General features: G+C 43.6%; 1 protein-coding gene across 7 annotated transcripts in view; it reads right to left on the minus strand.

Moving 5' to 3' along the window:
- dnah5l (dynein, axonemal, heavy chain 5 like) overlaps window positions 1-15,115 on the minus strand; it is a 102,454-nt gene that overhangs the window by 84,596 nt on the left and 2,743 nt on the right. For all 7 annotated transcript variants that reach the window (XM_055006887.1, XM_055006885.1, XM_055006883.1 and 4 more), the window contains 11 exons: window positions 13,343-13,485; window positions 11,811-11,999; window positions 9,613-9,687; window positions 9,447-9,533; window positions 7,865-7,936; window positions 6,884-6,985; window positions 5,341-5,527; window positions 4,266-4,431; window positions 1,856-1,949; window positions 1,652-1,750; window positions 28-209 (listed from right to left, as the gene is read on the minus strand). In XM_055006887.1, coding sequence (XP_054862862.1) covers window positions 28-209; window positions 1,652-1,750; window positions 1,856-1,949; window positions 4,266-4,431; window positions 5,341-5,527; window positions 6,884-6,985; window positions 7,865-7,936; window positions 9,447-9,533; window positions 9,613-9,687; window positions 11,811-11,999; window positions 13,343-13,485 — 1,396 coding nt within the window. The remainder of the gene's footprint in view (window positions 1-27; window positions 210-1,651; window positions 1,751-1,855; window positions 1,950-4,265; window positions 4,432-5,340; window positions 5,528-6,883; window positions 6,986-7,864; window positions 7,937-9,446; window positions 9,534-9,612; window positions 9,688-11,810; window positions 12,000-13,342; window positions 13,486-15,115) is intronic.

Below are 15,115 nucleotides of genomic sequence, written 5' to 3' on the forward strand. Positions count from 1 at the left end.
TCCGTCCAGTCTGGTCCGGTCCAGTACCTGCTCAGGTCCCAGAGGCGGCTCACGCCCTGCGTCAGGTAGCTCCTGCAGGTGGCCATCATGTGGTTGGTGACTCTGAGCAGCAGGGCAGTCATTCTGTCTGAGGTGTGGTGGTGCTGAGAGACTCCGTGGATCATCCTGATGCTGCTCATCAGACTGGGAATGTGCTGCAGCATACTGGTCTGTGAGGGTGGGAGAGCCTCCAACCAGTTAGACCACTGCTCAGACTGATGCTCTTATTACATGACACCTTTGAGACACTTCACCTGAACAGTTCAGCCAATCAGGAGCGTTTCACCTTTAGAATATAGCGACTAAAACAGACAGTACTGCAGAGACGAGTCTAATATTTAAATTAATAACGGAAAACAGCAAAATATATTATATTAATTATGTCATTATTTATCTAAACATTTAATTACACTAGTTAATTCTGGGGCTGCACAGTGGCGTAGTGGTTAGCACTTTCGCCTTGCAGCGAGAAGATCCCTGGTTCGCGTCCCGGCTTTCCCGGGATCTTTCTGCATGGAGTTTGCATGTTCTCCCTGTGCATGCGTGGGTTTTCTCCGGGTACTCCGGCTTCCTCCCACAGTCCAAAAATATGCTGAGGTTAATTGATCATTCTAAATTGCCCGTAGGTGTGAATGTGAGAGTGATTGTTTGTCTCTGTATGTAGCCCTGTGACAGACTGGTGACCTGTCTAGGGTGTCCCCTGCCTTCACCTGAGTCAGCTGGGATAGACTCCAGCCCCCCCATGACCCTAGTGAGGATTAAGCGGTGTATAGATAATGGATGGATGGATAGTTAATTCTGAATAATTATTAATTTATGGTATTGTAGACTTTTGTTTTTATTATTTAAATTAGTCAGCTACTATTTATACATCTATAATTTTCAAAACATATTTTATATCTTTTAGAAAGTGTAAATGTTAGGATCTTAGCCTGAATATTTAAATTAGGAACGTAATCTCTCATAATACAAAATATCGTCGGGTGTAAAATAAAATATGCAACAAAAATAAAATAAATGAATAAAATAAAGACAGACTCTATTGTGGAGCATTAATACTAATATATCAGATAAATCTGCATAATGTCTGATATCACGGTCTTAATATTTAAATTAGGTAACATTCTAAATATTTATGATTTATTTTCAAAATGTATAAACTGTACATCTTATTCAAATTCATCATGTAAATTTGTTTAAGTTTAACCTTAATATTTAAATCACTGATGTAAAATATAACAATTAAATGAATAAATAAAGTAAAAGTACATTATATTGCAGAGTATTAACCATTATATTTACTTTATTTGTGTAAATCTGCATAATTACTGATATTGGAGGGTCTCATCTTTAACATTTAAATTAATAATGTAAGCATGTATAATATATAATTGTTTGTTTTTTAAAAATTGCACCAAAGACACTGAATATTTCTAATGATTCAGGAAGTCCAGATCAACAGTACTAATGTCCAGTTCGCCTTTTAACTGACATCTTTACATCTTTACATTGTCAAACGTTCAGAAGCATGGCGTCGACCAATCAAAATAATTAATCAGACATTTTAAAAAGAACTGCACACAATCAACAGCATGTTTAGGTTGGTCTTTACCGGAGTGCTTTTCCCTGGCGGTCCAAAGAACTTGTCCAGGGTGGAGAGATACTTGACATTGTCCTTGGCCTCGTTGGCCACCACAGTGATGTCCCCGTCCTGACAGTCAACAAGACAACCGGTCATGACGCTGACGAGAAACGTCTGGGAACTAAACTGACCTGAGACAACAATCGTTTGAACTGAGGTCTTAGGCAACCTGACCAGCTCTCTCCAGACTCGGAGCATCCGGGACCTGGCAACCTGCAGAACTCCCAGAGTCCTTTTCACCTCAGGACGCTTCACTTCCTCCATCAGACTAACAAACACAAAACAGATGTTAAGACGTGACATCTACTAACAGAAAGAGATGTTCTACTGGAATCTACCACATTAGACAAGACGAAGAGACAGGTCAGATTGTTTACAGCATTCATTCTTTTGCAACGTTGTATGAGGTGAATATCAGTCAGTCTTTATTATCACAGAAATCCATCATTAAGAAATGGAAGAAAGATGGAACATGAATAAATCTGACTAGAGCAGGACGTCCTCAAGACCTGAGAGACTAGAGAGGGAGGCCAACAAGACTCCTATGACTCCTCTGAAGGAGAAAGAGACTAGAGAGGGAGGCCACCAAGACTCCTATGACTCCTCTGAAGGAGAAAGAGACTAGAGAGGGAGGTCACCAAGACTCCTATGATTCCTCTGAAGGAGAAAGAGACTAGAGAGGGAGGCCACTAAGACTCCTATGACTCCTCTGAAGGAGAAAGAGACTAGAGAGGGAGGCCACCAAGACTCCTATGACTCCTCTGAAGGAGAAAGAGACTAGAGAGGGAGGCCACCAAGACTCCTATGACTCCTCTGAAGGAAAAAGAGACTAGAGAGGGAGGCCACCAAGACTCCTATGACTCCTCTGAAGGAGAAAGAGACTAGAGAGGGAGGCCACCAAGACTCCTATGACTCCTCTGAAGGAAAAAGAGACTAGAGAGGGAGGCCACCAAGACTCCTATGACTCCTCTGAAGGAAAAATAGACTAGAGAGGGAGGCCACCAAGACACCTATGACTCCTCTGAAGGAGAAAGAGACTAGAGAGGGGGGCCACCAAGACTCCTATGACTCCTCTGAAGGAGAAAGAGACTAGAGAGGGAGGTCACCAAGACTCCTATGACTCCTCTGAAGGAGAAAGAGACTAGAGAGGGAGGCCACTAAGACTCCTATGACTCCTCTGAAGGAGAAAGAGACTAGAGAGGGAGGCCACCAAGACTCCTATGACTCCTCTGAAGGAGAAAGAGACTAGAGAGGGAGGCCACCAAGACTCCTATGACTCCTCTGAAGGAAAAAGAGACTAGAGAGGGAGGCCACCAAGACTCCTATGACTCCTCTGAAGGAGAAAGAGACTAGAGAGGGAGGCCACCAAAACACCTATGACTCCTCTGAAGGAAAAAGAGACTAGAGAGGGAGGCCACCAAGACTCCTATGACTCCTCTGAAGGAAAAATAGACTAGAGAGGGAGGCCACCAAGACACCTATGACTCCTCTGAAGGAGAAAGAGACTAGAGAGGGGGGCCACCAAGACTCCTATGACTCCTCTGAAGGAGAAAGAGACTAGAGAGGGAGGCCACCAAGACTCCTATGACTGCTCTGAAGGAGTTCCATCTTCAGACTGTTCATCCAACAAGCTTTATGGAGACAAAGAGAAAGACTCTGATGGAAAAAGCTCCAATTAAATCTGGACTAAAGTTCACCAGAAGACATGTGGAGATTCTGAAGACACCTGGAAGAAGGTTCTTTGCTTTATGTCCATCAGACTAGATGATATGTTTGATGGACACCAAACACTGAACATCCTCACAAACACACCATCCCCACTGAGAAGCACGGTAGTGGCAGCATCATGATGTGAAGCACGGTGGAGGCAGCATCATGATGTGAAGCATGGTGGTGGCAGCATCATGATGTGAAGCATGGTGGAGGCAGCATCATGATGTGAAGCACGGTGGTGGCAGCATCATGATGTGAAGCATGGTGGTGGCAGCATCATGATGTGAAGCACGGTGGAGGCAGCATCATGACATGAAGCATGGTGGAGGCAGCATCATGACGTGAAGCATGGTGGAGGCAGCATCATGACGTGAAGCATGGTGGAGGCAGCATCATGACGTGAAGCATGGTGGAGGCAGCATCATGACGTGAAGCATGGTGGAGGCAGCATCATGACGTGAAGCATGGTGGTGGCAGCATCATGACGTGAAGCATGGTGGAGGCAGCATCATGACGTGAAGCATGGTGGAGGCAGCATCATGACGTGAAGCATGGTGGAGGCAGCATCATGACGTGAAGCATGGTGGAGGCAGCATCATGACGTGAAGCATGGTGGAGGCAGCATCATGACGTGAAGCATGGTGGAGGCAGCATCATGACGTGAAGCATGGTGGAGGCAGCATCATGATGTGAAGCATGGTGGTGGCAGCATCATGGTGTGAAGCATGGTGGTGGCAGCATCATGGTGTGAAGCATGGTGGTGGCAGCATCATGGTGTGAAGCTATCCAGGGCTGAAAACAAACTAAATTCTCATATTTCAGACCAAATATTTTAGAAACTCCTAAATGAGTGATCTCAGATAGAGTCCACCTGTTGAAGGTGACCATGCGTCTCTTCCAGTGCTCCAGCTCGGCTGACGGTCCCACGTCATCGGCCTCCTTCCTCATCTGCTCGCTCTCCGTCAGCACCTGCTTGATCTGATTGGCCCACACCAAGGCCACGCCCTCCAGATGCTCCACCAGCTCGCTGTTATTGGCTGAGAGCAGAAACACAAAATGTTTGTCACAGTGGCTCGTTTGATGGCCGGTTGAAATGCAGGATCACCTCATTATTCAAGATAAAACAGAAGACAGGATTTATGAATCTCACAGTCAGGATTATTAAATGTAGCAGCAGACACAGCAGGAGAAAAAACAAACCAGTTTTAAAATATATTTAAGATATTACAGACAAAATGTACACAAAAACTAATTCTGAGTTTTGTTGGATGAGGTTTTTCATTTAGGACAAATTTCAAACTAGTTTTTTTTCCTTCTGGACCAAATAGTTTGTTCTGTTGATCGCTCACATGGATGGAACCATGAACTCAGATTTCTGCTGGAACATCACAAGAGGAACATTAAACCACAGGAGCTGTGCTGTGATGCATTCAGGTGCTTCAGTACGCTGTGTATCTGCTCACAACACTTCATGTACAACTTTCCTGGATATAACAACCATCAGTCTCAAGTTAGAGAAGACTGGATTTTCCATAAAGTAACCCTGAAATTATACAATTATTAAACATGGAAGCATGAAGCTGAACATGAAATGTATTTACTGAAGGAGTTACTAGATAGACCAGTGAGGGAGGCCACCAAGAATCCTACGACTCCTCTGAAGGAGTTACTAGAAAGAGACTAGATGACAACTGTATGTTGGAATTAAAAATATTTTAAATATGCAGACAGATGGTTTGAACTCTAACTTTGTGTATTTATTTACACAGATTGTCATTGTTTGTGTTTGTTTACTGTAGTCTGCCTTATAGTTTGACTCAGCTGTTGGAAGGATGGAAGCAGATAAATAAAATCATGTAACTGCTGCATGGAAACAAGACTGACCAGAACGATTAGAGTGAAATAAGAACATGGCAAGTGTATGGAGCTGTGGAGGACCCTCCTACCTGCACAGGTGTAGTCTGCAGGGCTGCTCAACTGGCTGATGGCATCAGGCAGCTCCACCTGCTGCAGCTGGAACTTCCTCTCCAGGTTGATCCTGGCTGAGCTCAGATTCCCAACAAACCGATCCACTGAGGACAGAAAGCCGTGGACATGAGGACAGGATGCAGCGTCCTGCACAGAGCCCCACGTCTGGACACAGAAACAAGCATCAGCAGTTAAACTATATCACTCCTGTTTTAATCCACCCCGCCCCTTTTAACTGATCTGACTTTCTTGACTTAATTACAGATAAAGAGACACAGGAGAGCCCCTACTACAGAGTTCACCGTATTCAGGACATCGTTTCCATATCTGGCTTCAATGAACCCAACAATCAGAGTCACATAAAGATGGTTATCACCTCATGAAGTCAACCACAGGGTCTAAATCTACCACTGAGCAAGTTTACATACATCCATCCATTATCTATACACCGCTTAATCCTCACTAGGGTCATGGGGGGCTGGAGTCTATCCCAGCTGACTCAGGTGAAGGCAGGGGACACCCTAGACAGGTCACCAGTCTGTCACAGGGCTACATACAGAGACAAACAATCACTCTCACATTCACACCTACGGGCAATTTAGAATGATCAATTAACCTCAGCATATTTTTGGACTGTGGGAGGAAGCCGGAGTACCCGGAGAAAACCCACGCATGCACAGGGAGAACATGCAAACTCCATGCAGAAAGATCCCGGGAAAGCCGGGACGTGAACCAGGGATCTTCTAGCTGCAAAGTGAAAGTGCTAACCACTACACCACTGTGCAGCCCAGTTTACATACAGTTACTATAAAAGATACTCCAATTAAATCTGGACTAGAGTTCACCAGAAGACATGTAGAGAGTCTGAAGACACCTGGAAGAAGGTTCTTTGGTCTGAGGAGACCAGGATGGAGCTTTTATGTCCATCAGACTAGATGATATGTTTGATGGACACCAAACACTGAACACCATCACAAACACACCATCCCCACTGTGAAGCACGGTGGTGGCAGCATCATGATGTGAAGCACATCATGACACGAAGCATGGTGGTGGCAGCATCATGATGTGAAGCACGGTGGTGGCAGCATCATGATGTGAAGCACGGTGGTGGCAGCATCATGATGTGAAGCATGGTGGTGGCAGCATCATGATGTGAAGCATGGTGGTGGCAGCATCATGATGTGAAGCAGAGAACTTAAAGTATAAATTTATCTGAATATTTCCCATCAGGAATTAAACTACTACAACAATAATATAAAATACTCCTCTACCTGACTGTAGTACACATTAAACTGTTATTAATTTGGAAGATTAACCAGAATAACACGAATAAGTTCTCCATGAAGACCCGTCGTATCCGAGTATCCTGGACCCCTGTGACCAGCTCTGTCTCAGTTAATCCACGTTATTTGTTGGTGCCTTGGTGAGAAGACTCTGGGATGCGTGTAACTGATGGATTAGAAGTCCTGTGTTGGATGTTCAGGTTGTGAAATATCCCAGGATGGGAGGTGGACGTACCTGCTGGGACCTGAGGGCCGGTAGCATGATGTGAGCCAGCAGGGTTTCCAGCCTGCTGAGGAAGCCTCCGTCACTGCAGTCCAACACGCCCAGGTTCACCTCCTGCAGGTATAGGTGAGGATGTTACCAGGTGGACGTGTTTCTCATCAAGTCATTCATTCTGAATCTGTATCGCTGGACAAGTCCATCAAATAGGACGAGGTTCAAAACATTCTGGACACATCCAAAAAGGCTCTAAACTTGTCCAGAACGACTCATAATTTGTCCAGAAATCACACTGAATAAGTCTAATTTACTTTGGATATCATGTGTCATTTTAACAAGTTCTTTTGGAGAATTATCAAGTTTGTTGTTTATTGTAAAGTCATTTTTGAGTCGTGTAGAATCTTCATTCTTTTTGGAAAACCTTTTGAAGCTCCAGAACTCTGGTCTGCTGGGATCAAATTATCTACCAATATTAAACTTGATCAGTTATTAAAATCATATTAAAGTATTCTACATATTTGGTATTAAAGTATTCTACATGTTTACTACTAAAGTATTCTACATGTTTACTATGAAAGTATTCTACATGTTTAGTATTAGAGTATTCTACATGTTTACTACTAAAGTATTCTACATGTTTACTATGAAAGTATTCTACATGTTTAGTATTAAAGTATTCTACATGTTTACTATTAAAGTATTCTATATGTTTACTATGAAAGTATTCTACATGTTTAGTATTAGAGTATTCTACATGTTTACTACTAAAGTATTCTACATGTTTACTGTTAAAGTATTCTACATGTTTACTATGAAAGTATTATACATGTTTACTATTAAAGTATTCTACATGCTTAGTATTAGAGTATTCTACATGTTTAGCAAGTATCTGTCATGTCAATAAAACTTCAGATGTCTTCATGAAGACTCGCAGCTTCATGCTGTGAAAATGAAGATGTGACGGTCTGAGATTGAGTTGCTGGTGGAGCTGCTGACCTGCTGGATGTTAGCAGTGGTTATTTCCTTGTCAGTGGTTCTCAGGAAGAACAGACATTTCCCCAGTAGAGGCTAGAAAACAGGAAGAGGCATTCAGACGGTCAGCTGATCAGTGTTCAGATGAGCTCTAAGATGGTGTAGACCCAGCACTCAGACTTCAGGAAACCCTTCCTCAGGTCTGCAGACTCCGGTGGAGACCACAACTAGGGATGGTAGCGGTACTACTAGTGGTACTGATACTGCTTACTGATCCAGTACTCTGATCAGTGCGGTTAGTTTAAGAGAAATAAAACAAACCTAACTGAACAGAAACTCTGCTGAGGGCCGCAAACCACTGCTAGAGACTGAAATGCGATCATTAAAACGTCTCAGAAATACAACTATTACTGACAGGGATGGCTGGATGGACCCGCCCTCCTTTTTTGTGGTTGATATAAGTTTAACACACGGACAGACAGAAAGTCCTATTTTGTGGTTATTACAAGCTTGACGGACGGACAGACGGACGGTCAGTCCTATTTTGTGGTCATTATAAGCTTGATGGATGGATGGATGGACGAACAATCCTATTTTGTGGTTGATATTAGCTTGACAGACGGACGGACAAACAGTCCTATTTTGTGGTTGATATTAGCTTGAAGTGTTTATTGAGTTCCTGCTTCTGCTGAACTCTGGAACATCTGAACCCAGAGAACCCACCAAATGTTCTGCTGTTAGAGTGAACACAGGAGTCTTCACATAGCGCCAGCATCTGAGGAGCTCAACGCTAGGGCCTCCTGTTGCTGAGTGTTAGCATGCTGTGTGGCTAATGTGGCTAACACTAGCTTTGATGGTGTGTCCCCCGCTCAGAGCTCTGTGGAACCTGTGTTTTAATGTTAGCATCTGTTAGCTTCTCTCCTGCTCTGTGCTCATTAAACTGCATTTTAATCCAGCTGAACTACAATCCAGCTGCTCTCCCCACCAGATGTTTCTGTTGTCAGACAGCAGAACGAGGATGAAACAGTGAGACTGATTTGGACGATATGCTAGCATGCTAACCACCATGCTAACTCTTCTGTATTCAGAACAAAGCAGCCTGTTTAGAACAGAAGTAAAAATATGACCTGTGGACCTTCACCTGGTTAAACTCAATATCCTTTATTCTAAACAGGTCATAATAACAACAATAACTGACCCTATGGCCTGAAATGAACATCTCATGGTGAGAGACTTGGTCCAGCTCGATGCCGTCCTGCCAATCATAAGATCAGGCCTCATTAGCAGCACGATTAGCTTTATAGCTCAATATGCTGGGAGTCACACTGACCTGCCAGCTGCTGTTACCGAGGAACTGACTCACCAAACACAGGATTTACATCCATAGAAACACAACACAGACGCAGTTATTACCTTGGAGGCAGGACAATAGTGAACAGAAGCAGCATTGTTCTAAAACCAAACACTCCTGTCACAGATCTGTGCTCACCAACCAACAAACCGTTTCCTGAACAGCAGAGCAGCTTTGGATGAAATATCTGCTCAGGGTTGCAGGACAGTGAACAGAAAAGTGTTGTATCTGACTTGGTGTCAGCCTGGTGTCTACCTCTGAGCTCCCAGTAGAGAGGAACAGTTTCCTCTGAGCCACAGCCGAGGTTGATTCCATGATGGAGGGATGAGAGGAGGCCAGATTCTGTAGAGAAATGACGGCAGAAAGAACTGTTCACAGCAGTTGTTTCAATGAAAGTCGATTTCTCTGCCTCCACATATACCTGCTTCACGCTCTGATAGAAGAAAATCAGCTTCTTTGATCCATTCGCAGCAAAGAAATCATCGATCAGACCGAACTGGAAGAAGCAGACATGAGAGGTGCAAAGATTAGACGCTGAGGATGGACCTGTCCTCATGTTGTGAATGAAGCTGTCTGTAACTCAGTGTTATATTATGTTCTATGGTCCAGTACAGCTCCCACAGTACTGTTAGTCAGTCACTCGGGTAGGGCTGGGCGATAAATCGATTTTATCGATTAATTCAAGTTTGTACTTAATGTCGATTTGTTTTAATGAAAATCGATTTTCTCATCAACATCCGCCACCAACACCTTCCCGCTGGGCTCCCGTAGTTCAGAGTGAGCGCCCCCCTCCCCCCCACGCTTGATACACAAACAACATGGCAGCGAGCAGTGCAGATCTAAAGGCGTGTGTCCACTAGATGCTATTTTTCCCGCACAGCAACACACCACATCTGAAAATCACACGGACGGCGGTCACTAGTGGACCACAACATGGTCACATGACCACAGCTTTCAGCTGGACAGTCCTGCAGACAAGTCGGATAAACACAGCGGCTCGGCCGCAAACTTTCCCTTTTATTTCAAAAAACACCTCAGCAAAAAGTATTTCTGAAAGTATTTGAAGCGAGAAATAATCTGTGCAGCAGCTGAATCTGTCCTCGTTTTATGTCACTGACACCTAGTTTAGAAGTTTGAGGACAGTTTCACGATGCGTGGAATCTCTGCACGCTGCATCCAATTTACATAAAGTAGAAGTCAGTCTACTTTATGCAAATGAGCTCCAGCCTTCTCCAGGTAAACACACCTGATCACAGCTGGAAACGCACTGCAACTGGACCAGCATGCCACATGCAGCGCATTTGCAGCTGCAATCCAGTGTGTTTACCTGGAGAGGGCTGCAGCTCATTTGCATTAAGTAGACTGGACTCCGGCATGAGGAGATTAGGTAGGGGGGGGAAAAAAATCAGATAAATCGTGAATCGGGATTTTTTGTGAAAAAAATCGGAGATTTTTTTTTAGGCCATATCGCCCAGCCCTACACTCAGTGATGTTTGTTCTGTTATTTGAGGACAGGTCTCTCTTAGAATGAGACCCCGTGTCTCAATGAGATCACCTGTATAAATAAAGGTTACATAAAAAAAAAAAACGAAAAGCGTCAGAGAGCGCAGTACTCCAACACTGTTCATTCCCTGATGTTACGCTGAGTACAGGCGTGTTCTGCATGTGTACGTTATGTATGAGTACCGAATCACATGACCTAATTATGTAGCTGGCGGCAGGAATTGATGGGACTCAGAAACACCCCCACAATTTAATCAGTTGTTACTTGGATCATTTCTGATGGAGAAGTCCTGATAAGTCCTCAGTGGTGGATTTGTAGTAGGATCACAATTATGTGATCATCAGCAGGCAGCTGATGTAGTGTTCAAAAATGACAGAAAAGAGAAAACTGTTCCAAAGAGAAGTGAAACACCTAAAATCAGGCACAAAATGACAAGAAAAACGTAATGCAAAACTACCAAAACGAGACGCAAAAGGACACAAATGTGCAAAATGACCAAAAAAAAAAAAAAGAGACAAAACGGCCTGTTGCTGACGGACGGATATCTCAAAAGCGTTCATCGTGTCTTCTTATTCATGTAGTAGTTTTGAGTTCTTTTGTTCAGACATCAGGTGAATCGATAGAAGTTGATTACCTTCTTGACATGTTTCAGTGAAAACTCTCGCCTTCTTCAGAAGCGTCTCACTGACAGTGTGTGACGTGTCAACCAGCAGATTTTGACAGCCGGCATTAGCGGCACGCCCAGTAGAACCGCCAGATCCACCGGGCCAACCACGCCATAATGGCACATCGTGGTGAACCCAACAGACCCGACCGCCCCACCAGGTATGCCGCAACCCCTGCCGTCCTATTTCATCTGGAGTGGGATGTCCCAGGTGTGGGACAGCATGAAGCCCTCCTCGCCCTTGTTCATGGCCCTCTCCACCCGCCTCCTGATCTCCATGGCCTCCTTAATCCAGAGTTTGGGTTTGCTGTCTTCAGTACCAGTGTCCCAACTATCCATTCACTTTATGTCTGAACAAAAAAACTACTAGACGGACAAACAGACAGAAGGATTCACAGAAGGACGAACATATGCTGATCGTCACCCAATTAAAAATCCACCCCGTCGTTACCTTGTCGTCACAGATGAGGGCGTCCTCCACCTCCAGCTGCTGCAGCGTCCCAGCGTCCACCAGTCTGCCGATCAGGTATTGGTGCCGGCCGTCCAGTGCTGCTCGTCTCTCCTCCTTCATGGCTCTGGCCTGCTTGGCTATCTGTCTCCTCGCCTCATTGGACAGCAGCAGCGTCCTTCTACCGGCCACCTGGGCAGAAATGAGCAGCTACAAATGCAGTACAGAGGAAGTGTCTCCGTTTCGTTGTCGATCGCTAACAGATGATTTTCAGCCACGGAAACGACGACCAACACAACAGTGACACCTCACCGTTTAAGGTCGTGTCAGGAGAAACATGAGGATTCATTTGGAGTCTGTTTATGTCCAGTATTCCCTCCCTCTTAGGTGTGTCTTTGGTCTCCACCACCTCCAGAGGGAAATATCAGCCTGTTGAGCTGCTAAATCCTCCCTGTGTTCACTGACTAACTGCTGCCTGGTCTGCTTGCTGCTGGACTGCAGACGTTTTGTCGTCCTGATCTGATCCAAGACATTGTGGGAGTTTAACTAGCAACGGGCACCATGACAAAGACTAAGGTGGAGGTTAATGACCTGAAATGTTCCACCTTTTAATCGTTGGGCTGAGTCCCAGTCTGGCTGGTTTCTCCTGAAGCTCCAATGATCACCAAGACCTGGATGAGTTTAGCACCAACGGGCACCATGACAAAGATTCCTGTTCTACTGAATGACCTACAACCAGTACTCAGGTGTTTCAGGCAAACTGAGATCATAGTTCCTGAGTGACAGAAAGCGTTGGAACTCCAGAGTAAAAACTGTTGACTGAACGACATCCACAGACTGAGCATCAACTCTGCTCAGCTGGAGCTATCAGTGAATGAATATTGATTATTGATCTTCTTTCATGAAGACCACCAGGATGAAGCTGATATCCTGCTGAGGCTGAAGACTACCTGAGAGTGAAGTGAACCATCTACAACCCTCCATTCAATACAGACGGTCAGATAAATATCCACAGGAGTGTGCTGCTCATATAGATGAACACAAAACCTGATGCTGCCTGAAAACACATCAGAAAATCTACAAATGGCGCCCAGGTAGCTCACCTGGTTGAGCAGGTGACCCATGAATAGGGGCTAGAGTCAATGATGCAGCGACCTGGGTTTGATTTTGCTGCTTTGCTGCAGGTCTAGCTCCCATTCTTCTCCCTACTTTCCTGTCTGCCTCTCTACCAGCCTGTCTAATAAAGCCAAAAAAACGCCAGAAAAATAACTAAGAAACAAAAGAAAATCTACAAAACCCCACCATTTACTATCATGAATATGGTTAAAGTGAGTCAGAGCAGATGTTTCCAGGTGTGAACCACCTTAGTCTGTCTGCTCCTAGAGGACATGGAAGCTGTTGGAGTTCACATCTGAGCAGAAGATCAAATTAGACAAGTCAAGAAAAGACAAAGTAAAATGAAATCAGATAAAATCAAAGAAGAAGAGATGAGATGAAGTGAGAGTGGATGAGAGTTTTTATAATGAAAGGCCTACATCAGAGCAGCACAGCGCCTCCTGTGGCTGTTTCTGTTTCCTCACTGAGGAGGCCATGGTCGGACAGGAAGCAGCAGCAGTCATGTGACTAACGGCCACCAGGCTCTGGCCTCCTATTGGCTGGTGTGGTCCAGCTGCCACATCTGGAAGAAAATGTGTGACAGGACAAGAAGCAAGAAAGTGGAGTCAGAAAACAGCAGCTGCATTTAAATGAGAGGCTCCTTCGCCGTCACTGTTCACAAAACATACTTCAGCCACAGGAAAACTCAGAGCGATGGACATTTTTACACTTTGAAAACATCTTTTAGTTCCTAATTTTAGGATCTTCACATTATTTTGTCCATTTTTCAACCTCAGAATTAAACTCTGGCAACAGAACTCATCTACCAACCTTCTAAATGCAGTAAAACCTGATCAATCCAAAGCTGTCCAAGTCTTTGGATTAAAAAGAGCTATTTCCAGCTTATCGATGCTGCCGGCAGCATAAAAACACTTTGAATCAGGCGGGAGCTTCCAGTGATCAAAGTCTGAATTAGAAATCAGTGAAAATTTCTTCAAAACGACTCAATTTGTCTGAAAGGACTCAGAAAAGACCCAAAATGACAAAGCAGCTCCAGAACAAGTCAAAACGGCCCCAGAAGTGGAAAAATGATTCCAGACTTGTCCAAAATCTCTGAGAGTTCCTTCAGAATGACTCAAGATCTGAAATTGTGCTCCAATGATTCAGAAATCTGTTCAGAGTGAAACACAAACTGTCCAAAATGAGAAAACATCCCAAACTCCCTGAAATCTATCCAACATCGTCCCCAAATGCTCCAAGATCACTTCTGGAATTTGTCTAAGATGACTTTAAGGTCAAACATGAGTTCATTTTCACTTTTTCTGGTGTTAACTTTATTTTCTACATTAGAATTTGATGACAGAAACAGAAACACTGTGTGAACCTTGTAACTCCAGTAAGATCTCATTCAGATCTTCCACTGGGCTCTAATTAGGATTGTTGCCGGTTAATTCTTCTAGTTTTGCTCCTTGTTGTGTTTTATTTGACTGTTTTATACTGAAGTGTCTTTTCCTGTTGCTTTTTCTCTTTTAGATTTACTTTTAATCAGCTTTTTGTGTTATTTTCTCCACCAATCTTTTGGTCTCTCAGATGTGTTTAATGGTTAAAATGTGGATCAGAGTTTCCTCAAATGTCTTGTTTTGTACAAAGATTCTCAGTTTACTGTCACAGAGGAGCAAAGAAACCAGAAAATGTTCACACTGGAGAAGCTGCAATCACAGAATTGATGTGTTTTTCTATTAAACTATTCAAACTGATGAATGAATGAATGAATGATCCAAATAGCTGGAGGTTGGTTTGAAAGCTGACAGCTCATTCATGAATCCACTAGTGGCTGCAGCTGTGGTCTTACACTGTGAAAAAATGCTCCTCTCAAAATAAGAAAAAAAAAAAAACGATTTCAAGGAACTTTTACCTTGAAATAAGTGACAAAAATCTGTCAATAGAACAAGTGAAAAATGGCTTGGGAAGATTTCTAGAAATAAGATATGATATTTGGAATATTGAGATCTTTAGCTGGGAAAACTTATTTTCAGCTCTATTTTACCAGGATTGTCAAGCTTAGGTGTCTTAAAATAAGCCAGATATGCTAAAAAATAGCATTTTTTTCACTCAAAAATAGATTTTTGCTCTCATCTAACCTCCTAATCTGAGATGTATTTAATTTATCTTGAGTTTTCTTGTAAAATACAACAAAATAATTTCAAGATTGT

This window comes from Amphiprion ocellaris, chromosome 22 (genome assembly GCF_022539595.1).
Source record: "Amphiprion ocellaris isolate individual 3 ecotype Okinawa chromosome 22, ASM2253959v1, whole genome shotgun sequence".
Lineage (NCBI taxonomy): Eukaryota > Metazoa > Chordata > Actinopteri > Pomacentridae > Amphiprion > Amphiprion ocellaris.